Source organism: Glycine max, chromosome 15, assembly GCF_000004515.6.
Source record: "Glycine max cultivar Williams 82 chromosome 15, Glycine_max_v4.0, whole genome shotgun sequence".
Classification (NCBI taxonomy): Eukaryota; Viridiplantae; Streptophyta; class Magnoliopsida; order Fabales; family Fabaceae; genus Glycine; species Glycine max.
In genome coordinates this window covers 23683049-23697103 of record NC_038251.2, presented here as the reverse complement: position 1 = coordinate 23697103, position 14055 = coordinate 23683049, and the positions used below count along the sequence as shown (strand labels likewise).

Below are 14055 nucleotides of genomic sequence, written 5' to 3'. Positions count from 1 at the left end.
AAAAATAGACTCAAGGTTTCTTCAGACGGCATGCAGCCTCTTATTATACCTATAACCATTTGGTAGCTAAATTTGTGGATGTGGTTATATGATAATTTCACTGTACTTGTGTATGATGCATATGTCCTTAAGATGGACGAAAATCAATGGAGGTATGACTATGCGATGTCACAAGAAGTTCATATGGATTATGATTATGATAATGAAGAAGAATCTGAGGTGAATGAACCACATGTTGATTGTTCAAATACTTTTAATACGTCTCAGGTAATGATAGATAACTTGAGTCATTTAGTTGAATTGATGTTTTGTATAAAAATTAATATGTTTGGGTTGCGTTGTAGGTATTCGGTACTTGAGATGATGTTTTGCAATGGGCTCGAACAGTTGCCCATGAAAATGGATTTGTTGCAGTGATTATGAGGTCTGACACAAATACCGACAATAGAGGAAGAAGTTCATTTGTCTTAATTAGGTGTGAAAGGAATAGTACGTACAAGTGTAGAAATAAAGAATTCGTTAGAAAAGACACTGGGAGTAGGAAATGTGGTTGTCCCTTCAGGCTTCGTGGGAAACCAGTGCATGGAGGGGAAGGTTGGATGGTGAAGTTGATCTGTGGGATTCACAATCATGAATTGGTCAAGTCCTTAGTTGGACATCCATACGCTGGGCGATTGACTAAGAAAGAAAAGAAAATTATTGCTGATATGACAAAGTCGATGGTGAAACCATAAAACATCTTGCTAACGTTGAAGGAACACAATGCCAACAGTTGCACCACGATAAAGCAAATTTACAATGCAAGAAGTGCATATTGTTCTTAAATAAGAGGAGCTGATACCGAAATGCAACATCTGATGAAGTTTCTCGAACGTGATCAATACATTCATTGGCATAGATTGAAGCATGAAGTTGTGGTGCGTGATCTATTTTGGTGTTTGCATATCTGGAGGCTGAGCGTGTTAATAATATTGTATGGGCTTTGGAACGATTTCGAGGCCTACTTTTAAGAAACGATCGCCTCCCTGTTGTTATTGTCACTAACAGAGACCTAGCACTGATGAATGCAGTGAAAACTGTGTTCCCGGAGTGTACAAATTTGTTGTGCATGTTTCATATCGATAAAAATGTGAAGGCGAAGTGCAAATCTTTAATCGGTGAAAAAATGTGTGGGACTATGTATTGGATAACTGGGGTACTTTGGTTGATTGTCCGTTCGAACACCAGTTCGCTAAGTCGCTTCAGAAGTTTCAAATTGTTTGTTCGCCTTGGCCGATGTTCACTGACTATGTTAACGACACATGGATTATCCCCCACAAAGAAAAATTTATTACAGCATGGACGAATAAGGTCATGCACATATGCAACACAACAACGAACGGGTATTAAGAACTTATTTTATTTGTTTGTAAGGATTATTAATAAATGGTATTTAATTCTTGTATATTTTCATGTTTGTTGTGGTTTTTAAATGTAGGGTTGAATCAGTTTATTGGGCTCTCAAAAGAGTACTACAACATAGCGTTTGAGACCTATGTAGTGTTTGGGATGCCATGAACAACATGATCACACTGCAACACGTTGAAATTAAAACATCCTTTGAAACCAGTACGCATGTGGTTGGGCATGTATATAAAAAAACCTTATACAAGAGACTTCTTGAAATGGTTTCAAGGGACGCTTTAAATCAGATTACTTCTGAGGTTGACCGTCTACGTTATCTCGACAACAATCCTTCTTCTTGTGGTTGTGTGATGAGAAGCACGCACGGTATTCTTTGTGCATGTGAGCTTTTTAGGTATACTGTTGGCAGCATCCCAGTGGAGTCAGTCCATATTTTCTGGAGGAGACTTTGCTTTTCAGACCAAGGGTTATGTGAGACGGAAGTCAGCATCAAGGAAGAGATAGATACCATATCTAAAAGGTTTGATGAACTTGATGTGTCTGGCAAAGTAACTCTGAAGAGTAAACTTCGAGAAATTGCATACCCTGATCATAACTCTATGTGTCCTTCTTCGTCAAAGGTCAAAACTAAAGGTGCACCGAAGAAATCGATGAAAAGAAGTCAAAGATCCACAAAGTGTGATTTGTCTTACTGAGAGTATGTTGATGCTTTTCATTCTGTTCAAAGCAGCAACTCTCCAGTCAAACGTAGTGCATCATGTTCTGAATCGCCTCAGCCAACAAGGATCATCCCGATGTTGGATCAATTTGCGCCATTCATTCAAAGTTTCATTTGTGACTTTGTGGATGTCAAAGCGGACGGTAACTGTGGATATCGGTCCATTGCCGCTTTATTAGGTATGGGGGAAGATTCATGGCCGTTAGTGCGTAATGAATTGATTAAAGAACTTGGCAGGTGGTCGCATGAGTACATGAACCTCTTCGGTGGCACAGAGAGATTTGAACAATTAAAGTTGTCCCTACTTGTTGATGGGTTTTCGAAGGTATGTTTTTAGGTTAATTTTTTTAATAACAAACTTTAAATTACTTACATGTGTATGTTTGGTTGATTCAGGTTAGTGTGGACAAGTGGATGGATATAACGAAGATGGGATATGTGATTGCATCACGGTATAACGTAATCCTTGTATCGTTGTCCCGACAACAAAGCATGACATTTTTTCCTCTTAGAAGTCAACCACCACCTGATTCTTCTGAGCACCGCATGATATGTGTCGGTCACGTGTTTGGAAATCATTTTGTTCAGGTACATTGAATATAGTTAGTATAACAATTATGCAATGACTTCGCTGGTTCATTTGACACGGTCACCGCATGATATAATCTTTGTTCATGTACAACAGGTTTATTGAAAGACCATTGTCCCTCTTACCGCCTCCAGCGTTGTTGTGGTCAAGCAATTGTTATTCTCAGGCAAAGCAGTGGACAATTCCATATATTAGTAGAATGCATCAATACACAAGCTTGATGTCATTCAAAAGACACTATGTCGACCTATATGAAGACTAAACATGCATTGTTTATGTAATTGTATTCATTATGCGATATAATTTGTTGTAAGCCACTACTAACCAATTAATATTATTAAGTACTCGTTTCGTTAAGCAAAAAAATTGTCGGTCCAACAAAAATCATTTACGCGTATAGCATACATCATTGTCATAATTGACAACACATAATGACATGTATGCGTATTAAAGTTTGAGCGCGACAATACATTGACTAACTTGACTATACATTCTGAAGGAAACATAAACACGAAACATGTTCATGCGTGTCTATTTTTTTGTAAACAAAGTGAAGTAATCGCTCGGTCACAACCATCTATATATATAGCAGCCACGGCTAATAAATCACACATTATCTTGCTTTCACATAGTCTCCCAATTGGTACACAAAGTATGACATTTTTAGGAGAAACTAGCAGTCAGACGATTGTCAACTCAAGGTTGTCTTTCATTTTTCCAAATGGATCAATTATTCACAATGATACTGGTGTTTACTTCCAAACTTCAACTCCGGTGCCCATTCAAGTACCAAACAGCTATGATTTTGCAAGCCTAAAAACCAGAATACACAATACCTTTCAGCTATCCGACAAACAATTTTTGGATGAAATTCACTACCGGAAGCCATTCACCGATACAGGTAACCAAATTCGCTTTCAGTGTATGAAATTGATAAATGATGACGATGTCAACACAATGTTAATTTGTAATGATCAATTTTCTTGTGTTGGTCCGATTGAGTTATTATGCACCGTTGGAAGAAGACCAGATGAAATAATAAACTTACTTCAACACACTATGCCCCGTACTCATGATGTAATTATGTATTACAACGGGAAATGAAACATGCTACCGCAGAACAAATTTGTTGGATGCGCGTTCACAAGAAAAAATCCTAAGAAATTTCAAATTCCTTCAACATGTACCATCGATGAACTGAAGAATTTAATAAAGCCAGTTGCACCTAAAGGGATTCCCCCTCTTGAAATTCACGAATCACAAACGGTAAGACGATTGTTTTTCCGCCAACCAGGTCGCTTTGAATATTCAGATACGCTTATAAATATGAAATAAATGAGCTGAGGACCAACGAAGAACTGCTGAAGGTGTTAGTACAATCTAACTACTGGAAAAAATATGGACCATTAGAAATTTTAGCTATCTTTACTAAATATGTTGTGAAAATCAAAGACGAGGTGACTGCGACATCGCTAAACAACTGAATGCAATGTTTATTTTTTTGCTTTTTCGTTGATGTAACCTTTATCTGTTTACGGCGTGTTTAAATCCCATAATAAAGTTCAATGTGTTGTTTCAATGGTCCAAAGATAATTTATTTTAATTGTTTGACCTTAAAACCTTACGCAGACTTAGAAGAGTCGGATTCCTATTTTTTTGAATTTTCTGGCTCTTTTTTTAGGTGTTATTTGACGGAACCGGGAAACGAGAATAATTTTTTTTGGTTCTTTGACATCCAAACATGAGAAATAGCGGCCCTCAATTGTCTTACGACACTCGCACACCCACGGAAAAAACCCTCAAACATGGGTACTTGAACATGAAAAAGGGTCTCATTCCTATTTTTTTGGATTTTTGACTCTTTTTTTAGGTGTTATTTGACGGAACCTGGAAACGGGAATAATTTTTTTGGGTTCTTTGACGTCCAGACATGAGAAATAGCGGCCCTCCATTGTTTTACGGCACTCGCACACCCACGGAAAAAAACCCCAAGCATGGGTACTTGAACATGAAAAAGGGTTCCATTCTTATTTTTTTGGATTTTCTGGCTCTTTTTTAGGTGTTATTTGACGGAACCGGGGAACGGGAATAATTTTTTTGGGTTCTTTGACGTTCAAACATGAGAAATAGCGACCCTCCATTGTCTTACGCCACTCGCACACCCACGGAGAAAAACCCCAAACATGGGTACTTAAACATAAAAAAAAAAATCTGATTCCTATTTTTTTGGATTTCCTGCCTCTTTTATAAAAACATTTATTTTTAATGTAATTCTTACGAACAAAACTCATGATTTTAGCTTCACTTTTTTTTTAAAAAAAAAATTTAAAACACTCCAAAACTTCGCTTAAGGATCACGATCGGAATCAAAATCGATACGCCAGTTAATATCATAAAATAATGAACTGTGTAAAACAAGTCAACTACATTAAACTAAAAAGTGTAACAAATACAAAAATTCATGTCAACTACAAAATAAAAAATAAATACAATAATCAATGTTCTGTGCGGCGTCTCTGACGAGCCCTGACACTTCCATTAGCACTGACTCCCCCTCTGGCGATCGTCAGGCAGTCCTGCATAATCTCATATAACTCTGTGCCTGCAGTGACCATCCTAAGGTTGAGCACACGCTCCAACCTATGTGCAATCGCCTCATATCCGTCATAATCATCTTGTGACAGTCATCAAAAACATTTATTATAAAATTTAAAATAAATAACAACTCATCAAACATTAAACGCGCAAAAATTCTTACCACTGCATGTCGAGGCGGGTCAAATGCCACTGGAACCTGGGGGCTGGGCAGCTGTATGTACTCCTCAGGGTCTGCGGCTGGTGCATCTCTAGGCTGGTCACCTGCCTGGATCGATATCATGAATGGGTGAGATATGCGGAAAAACCACTCCATGTAATCCGCAGATACCTGCCCAGGCACTAGACAAAGCTCACCCACAGGTAGTACGTGCTCCGCAAAATGCATCCACCTGTCATCTATATCGTCATGTGACAATCGAGCACTAACAGGCGGCGGAGGGATGCTCTGAATGTAACCAAACTGTCGTACCACCCTCTCCGGTCGAGCTGTGACCACCATAGGACCCCATCTCAACTGACCCTGGAATGATGAAATCAGCTCAAAGGCCCTAACCCCCCGATGCTCAGTGTACGACAACCAAGACACATCTGTGACAGTCAAAGCATCACAACGTGCCTTGTAAGGTGCTCCTGTGATTTCCTTCATGTGCGCCTTCGACGTCAACCACCGGGAAGCACGTGGGGACGTCTCCTGGTATGTATCATCTGTTACGCACTGGTGCACACTAGGGAAGTGCTCACAGAACCAGCACTACACAAAAAATGAGGTTAACATAACATAAAAACATGTTTAAATCATAATCGAACGTAACATATTAAAAAACACAAAATTTACCTGGAATAGAGTCAGGTACCCCGCAATCTGTCGTTTGGTGGTCCTAGAAGCCTCATCTAACTGGTTATACATATGAATCAGTGCGGCAACTCCCCAAGCATAACCACCACTCTGACCCAGGTCGCGAAAAGCGTCTAGGTGCACCACATGAACGTATGTTGCACTCTTATTAGAAAAAAGAGTGCAACCGACCAGGTGTAGCAGATAAGCACGAGCTGCTACAATCCACTGCCGGGCCTGACATCTCATCTCATAAATGTCTCGAACCCATCCTAGTCGTACGTATGCCCCACGTGTTAGGGCTGTCTCGGCTCTAGCCTCCTCGGTAGATACCTCAAGCAACTCTGTCAGCAAAAATATCGCCTCCTCCGTAGAAAGAGCATGAAAACTGTGCGACGCGCCAGTGATAGGCAAATGAAGGAGTGACGACACATCATCCAATGTGATCGTCAACTCTCCTACCAGAAGGTGGAAGGTGCTGGTCTCGCTGTGCCACCTCTCCACAAATGCGAATGTAAGTCCAGGATCGCCAGTAACAATTGAACAATCGATCAGTGGACTTAATCCCGTGGCACCAACCAGTCCTTCAATCTTAGGCACTAACCTCCCAATCAATGTCACCTTCCTCCCATGTGACACCAACTTCAAATCAGGACGTTCCTGATTTGAAGTACAAATTATACAATTATTAAAAAAAATTAATGATAAACAAATCAACAATGATAAATAATTAACAAATTAAAATACATGTTCACTCCAAATAGCGTGTGCAACATGGTCCGCAAATGATGTCAGCACGGACGGGTCACGTGGCCCACCAGGGAATCCCTCAGCATCATCAGCACCATGTACGTCCGCACGCATCTCAGGTGCCTCCTCAGCCAGATCAGGGACATCCTCAGTCATGTCAGCAACATCCTTAGCCATATCACGTGCATCCGCAGTCATCTGATGAACCCGTTGTCTACGGGCGGAGGCAGTAGGCCTACGCCTCTCGGGAACATCAGTTGCATCATGGTCATCATGTCTATCTCTGTCTATAAGTCTACCTATAGCACGACCTAAACCTCGTGTTCTAGCCATGATCTGCAAATCATGTGGAACTCGTATTTTTTTCGGTCAAAATATACACAACTTTCTTTATAAAAATAAAACAAGTTTATTTATAAACAAATAAGACTAATTTAAATCAAATTATTTGTAAACATCCACAACTTAATTTAAAAAAAATAAACAACTTCATTTATAAAAAAAAACACAACTAATGTAAAAATAATTAATTAGTAAACATCCACAACTTAATTTTTTTTAAAAATAAACAACTTCATTTATAAAAAAAACACAACTAATGTAAAAATAATTAATTAGTAAACATCCACAACTTAATTTTTTTTAAAAATAAACAACTTCATTTATAAAAAAAACACAACTAATGTAAAAATAATTAATTAGTAAACATCCACAACTTAATTTTAAAAAAATAAACAACTTCATTTATAAAAAAAACACAACTAATGTAAAAATAATTAATTATTAAACATCCTCAACTTAATTTAAAAAAAAATAAACAACTTCATTTATAAAAAAAAACACAACTAATGTAAAAATAATTAATTAAAAAATATTCACAACTTCATTTATAAAAAAAACACAACTAATGTAAAAATAATTAATTAGTAAACATCCACAACTTAATTTTTTTAAAAAAAATACTTCATTTATAATAAAATAAACAACTTTATTTATAAACAAAAAAACACAACTAATTTAAAAATATATAATTAACAAACAGACACAACTAAAATTATATATAAAAATAAAACAAAAATGGGAAAAAAAATATTTCAAAACATACACAACTTAATTTATACCATTTATAAAAAAAATAGTATTTTAAAAAAATTTCCAAAACACACACAACTTTATTTATAAAAATAAAAAACTTCATTTATAAACAAAAACATAAATAATTTAAAATTAAATAATTAGTAAAATACTCAACTAAAATCATATAAAAAATAAACAAAACCAATTAACAAAAATAATCAACTTAATTTATAAATAAAATACACTAATTTAAAAAAATAAACAATAAACAAAAACATACACAACTTCATTTATAAACAAAAAAACAAATAATTTAAAAATTAATATTTAGTAAAAATACACAATTTAAATTATAAAAAAAAAACATCTTTATTTGTCATCAAAAAGCCAAACCTCATTTTTTTTATAAAATCTCAAAAACAAAATAATCAAAAAAATATAATAATCATTCATTTTTTTTAAAAAAAAAAACAAAACAATATTTTTTAAAAATAAAAAACAAACTTCCGGAAGAAGTGGCGGAAAGTTCTTCCGAAAATCTCAAAGGTCATCCGGAAGAACCCTTTTTCCAGAATTCTTCTGGAAGAACCCTTCTTCCGGAATTCTTCCGGAAGAACTACTTCTTTCGGAAACTTTCCGGAAGAGGTGTTCCGGGAGACTTCCGGAAGAAGGGTTCTTCCAGATGACCTTTGGTTTCTTCCGGAAGAACACTTCTTCCGGAATGTTTCCGAAACAACTTCTTTCAGAAATTCCAGAAGAACCCTTATCGGATCTTCTGGAAGCCTTTTGATTTTTAAACGAAGGGCAATTTTGGAAGTTCATTGAATTGCTGGTGCAGCTAGCAACAGCCAGAAAAAGATGGTTAGTTTTCTATGAATCCTGATATTTGAATTGGCAAAATAAGGATTTTAGCAATTTAACAATTTATTATTGGTTGTGGCATGTTGATTTGGACATTTTTGTACCCTTTTCGATGATTTAAACTTTTAACAACTTTCGGTAATATTTCGTTATTTCTGGTTTCATAAATACTATTAATTAATTAGTATGTTTCAAATGGTAGGAGGAGTTTAATTCTGATCAGTGATTTTTTTGTCTGCTAATAACTTGTTAGAGTTGCCAAAAGGGTAGTATGAAGTGTCTTTGGTACTGGAGAAAAGGTTTCATCTGGCATTACTTATAAAACAATAGTATTCTTTAAGAACTTAATTATACAAGGAGCAATATAAATTAGATTAAAGGATAAGTAGATAATGGATAGTGGCTGCCGCAAATATTTTTAAAATTTTCAACTATGTTTTTATTGAGGTTGGATCCCTATTTGAAATGTACCATCTGGATCCAATAACTAATAATAGGCTTCGACCCATGCTGGTGTCCAAATGAAGGTTCCGAGAAGGTTTTGGAACATTAAGAAACTTATAGAATTGTTTTGGTTGATTAAAATAGATGATGGGATTAATATGTCGTTGATATGAGTGGAATTGAATTCAGATTTCTTAAACAATGTTTCGGTTTCTGAGTTTTGTTGATGAAAAAATATAGTTGGGATGGGAGACTCCATTAGAGGTGATATCAAATTCTCAAGCAAAAATTAATCATACTTTACACCAATGTCATAATGACGAAAAAAAATAAATGAATGAATTTTAAAAATACTAAAAAAAAAATTCTTGTGTTTTCCGGTTCAACATATTAACCTACAGTTGAATCCCTGATTGGGAGTTATACAACTAGGCTTTATAGTAGTTGTTTTCAGTAATGATTTTTCCCATTAATTTGGAGAGGTAATGTAATATGTTTTCAATTTCTATGTACAGGTGCCAATCCATCAAAATAATTGTTATCCTAATTTTCATATCCGTACGAAGTACAGTTACTAGTATTTGTGCTATTAAGAGTGTCATTGGAGCAGTAAAAAGAAAGAGTGGTCATTGGAGGATTCTGTCATGGACTTTTTTCCTCATCCATCAATTATGAAAATTTGCCTTTATTTGAACTGTATATCAATAGCTTTAATTTTTGTGTTGTAACAAACTTTAAAGATGCAAAGGGGAAAACTAGGCTAGCTAAAGATTTCTAGCATTTGTTTGTATGACTAGTTGCTTATGAAAGTTTTCTTTTATTTGAACGGTATATCAATAACTTTTTCATTTCTGTGCTGTCACAAACTTAACAAATGCAAAAGTGAAATTCAGGCTAGCTAAAGATTTCTAACATTTGTTTGCATGACCAGTTTCTTGGGTAAACGACTTGGGTAGTTTTAATCGATTTTATTTTTATTTTTTCTCTATTAGAAACAAAGTCAATTATATAATAATTTCTTTTTAAAAGATAAAATTTAAATAAAAGTTTCTTATATTCTTATCATAAAGTTTTTAAATAAAATGGTGACGTGAAGTTTTTTCATCGTTAAATAGCCTCCATTAAGTAAATAATGCAGATTTAAAAGAATCTTTTGAAAGTATTTATCATTTAATTTGAAAACTTGATCATTAGGATATATAAAATTTAATCTAAGTTTGGTCCTTTCTTAAAGAGCATACATAGATGTGTAAAATACAAATTATGCCCCGCCAATTAATTTTAGAAAACCAAATGATTTAAGTTAGTACGTAGTTTGTGTAGAGATTGATGTTTTCAGAAACTTTGAAGAAATAAAGGTAATAAACATTTTACCCTTTAAAATATTACTCTAGTAGTACTTTTTACTCTTATATACTTTTTTCTGTCTTAAATACAAGAAACAATACTCTTATTTTTTATCTTAACTAAATAAATTTCAATTAATAAATTCTTATTTAATGAGATTATTTTTAAAATATTATTTATTTAATACAGTCAATTTTTTTTATACTTGATATCAAGTTTTAATGAGAGATAATTTAGGGGAAAGAAGTTATTTTTAATTAAAAATGACACAATTTAATATAATTAATTAATTTTTTAATGTGTAAAAAAGTTATTTTCTTTCCTTATAATCTTGACCGGAAGGGAGTATCAAATTACACAAATACACAATAATTTAACATAATTTAACTGCAGCGGAATTATGTGAACATAATTTTTGTTGTAAAAATATATTTGGGAAAGGAAGAAGTGAGAGCAGGCGTTTGCTTGGGAAAAGGAACAACAAGCTTCTATTTTGGGAAGGTGAGGGTGGGAACGAACATGGAAGCCATGAGAGAGAGAAAGGAGCGAACGAATACATTCTGAAAAATTTAGTTTTGAAAATTAATTTTCAAAAAAGGGTATTTTGGAAGGAGAAAAAAGATATGTTAGTAATTTAGGGAGGTGAATTTAACAAGGAAAAACTTAGATACAATTATTTAGGTACTTTTTGTATTATTTTCCAATTAGAATTAGAATATTGGTAATTTGCATGCATACAAATTTATTATGTTGATTACTAATGTGAAACTCTAACTCTTGATGGGACAACAATACTAAAAGTGCGTAAGAACTATATCTAACTTTTTTCCATTTAACAATTGTCTCAGGGTAAATGAAAGTTGAATTAGTTACATTGAATTGGTTTGGTTTGGATTTTGGAAAAAATTTCAACCAATTTGATTAAGATCGGCTTGATTTGATTTGGATTTGGATCATTGAATTGTGATAAAAGTAAATAATTGCTATATTTTCTTCAAGTTTTTATCTCCACTTACTGTGTACTCTATATAAATATTTAAGTTTCAGTTTGAAGTGAACCACCTTATAGATAGGACATACTCCATAGTGACTTATGATAAAATCGAGTTTTGAATATATTTTGCAATGAGTTTTTGAGAATATTTGTTAGAAAAACTCACGATTTGGTCCAAGTTAGTGTTAGAAAGGTATTTTAATAGGCTAAAGAGCTACAAAGTTGAGTTTTGGACTCAAATTTGCCACTTTGTTGAACATCAAAATTGTGTTGAAAACCACGACTGTGGTGGATCCTACACTATTGTGTTGAGTCAACCACAACTGTGTTGAGAGCAAGCCAACCTGGTACAATTCCCATAAAAAGAGAATCAATGTCATCATCACCAAGCAAGATAATGCTGATCCAGGGAACTCAATAGCAAAATTTAAAACTTGAATTAACCGCCAAAAGACCACAGTCATGCTGGGACCAGTAAGGCCATGTTGATGCTACAAAGACAATTACATTTTAGTCATTATAAATAGAAGGCTTAAATGTAATTATGGTCTCCTTATTTTGTTTGATCCATACTTTTGGTTCCTCCATTTTAAAATTGAGACATTTGATCATCTTATTTTTTAAAATATGCGATTTTAGTTTTTCAATTTTAAAATAGAGACATTTAGTCCTCTTATTTGAAAAAATTATAATTTTGGTCAAATTTTCAATTTTGTTTATATTTTATTTCTTTTATTTTGATTTAATTGAATCCTAAACCTAACATATTCATTTAAGGTATCATTGAGAAATGATTTAATTAATTACGAAATAAGAAATAAAATAAATAAAATATAGACAAAATTAAATATTAAACCAAAATTGTAGATTTTCTAAAATACGTGAACCAAAATTGTGGATTTCCTAAAATATGGGGACCAAATGTTTATATTTTGAAATAAGGGGACCAAATTTCAAATGTTTTAAAATTGAAGGATCAAATGTCTCAATTTTAAAATAGAAAAATCTAAATAACATATTAAGTAAAATAGAGGGACCAAAATTGCATTTAAGCCTAAATAGAAAATAGGAACCCTCAATTATCTGATCTTTTATTTTGTTTTTTAATCTGAGAGTTCTGTGTAAGAAGGCTTTTGTGTAAGGGACTCTTAATTGAGGGAGGATGTAGAGGCTATTATTGGACATTTTGAAGTTTCTTCCCTTCTTGTAATCTTTATGTCTATTATTGGAAATTTCTGCTTCATCATGATCATGAGTGGCTAAATTCTTAGGGCTTGGATTATGATGTAACTATAGTCTTGTACCTCAATTCTAATTTTAATGAAAATCTTGATGTTATTAAGTCAATTGTTTTTCTTAACTATTTTGATTGTTATTTTGGAACTGATTACTCTAAATTTTAGTTAATTTCTTATCAATAACCATTTGCCTGTGATTAATTGACTTGCGAAGAAGTTGAATTTGTATAACTTGTATGACTAAACCTGTTATATGAACTCCCAATAAAATTAATATGTTCATTACCTCTCTATGAATTTACCTTTGCCCTAATTTAATTTTTCTATGGCCAATTGAAAATTGAATTAGGAAAAGGGTATTATAAGACCATGATCAAGAGCTAATAAATGAATTTAAGAGGTAGCTGGCAATTAAAGTGTGGATTAGGGTTTTGATTAGAATAAGAACTGGGGGAAATGAGGTATACGTAAAATCACAATCCTAGGCTAACTCTTGGATTATTATTCTTGCATTGATATTGTGTGCTTACTCTATTCTTTCTTTTTCCACAAATAATTGATAACAACTTCTCAAATTGTTGATTAAATAAAAATTGTTTTGTTGATTGCAAAATTGAATTATTTGGGAATTGCCATTAGTCCTTTGGGTATGATAACCAGATTTAGGTCCATTGTAAGTGCCATATAGGGTGCACTTGCCCTTAGCGAAGATATTTTATGCATCAAGTTTTTGGTGTCGTTGCCTGAGACTAGTTGAATAGTTTTTGAATAATTGATTTTGTGTGAGCCAAGAAATTCTTGTTTGTAGTGTTCATAGTTTTTTATTTTTATTAATTTTTTGTTTTACTTCTTTCTATTTTGTTTTTTTAATTGTGTTTGTTTAATTTTTAAGATTTTTGAAGTTGAGTTTATTTCTAATTTTTCCTTTTCTTGTTGCATTTTAATCCTTCCTCTTGTGTTGATAGTTTATGCTAACTCGATCTTAGAGACCAACACTTGTGAAGAACATGAGAAATAGAGTTGAACAAAAAAGGGAAATGATTGCTACAAGTGGAGGAGGCAATGTCGGTGGAGTTGTTAATTAATAATGATCCAACAACTGAACAAACATTGTTGGACTATATCACTCCTAGGGGGGTAGCAAACATCATTTGTTGCTAGACTTGGTGGCATCAATGTTGAGCTAAACACATGGATTCC

The 14055-nt window shown here is 33.7% G+C and overlaps 1 protein-coding gene across 1 annotated transcript in view; it reads left to right on the top strand.

Moving 5' to 3' along the window:
* LOC100788366 (CBL-interacting serine/threonine-protein kinase 23) overlaps window positions 1–10102 on the top strand; it is an 18864-nt gene extending 8762 nt beyond the window's left edge. Inside the window, exon 8 of the mRNA XM_006597879.4 lies at window positions 9792–10102. Coding sequence (XP_006597942.1) covers window positions 9792–9854 — 63 coding nt within the window. The 3' untranslated portion in view covers window positions 9855–10102. The remainder of the gene's footprint in view (window positions 1–9791) is intronic.
* Window positions 10103–14055: the final 3953 nt, after the last annotated feature.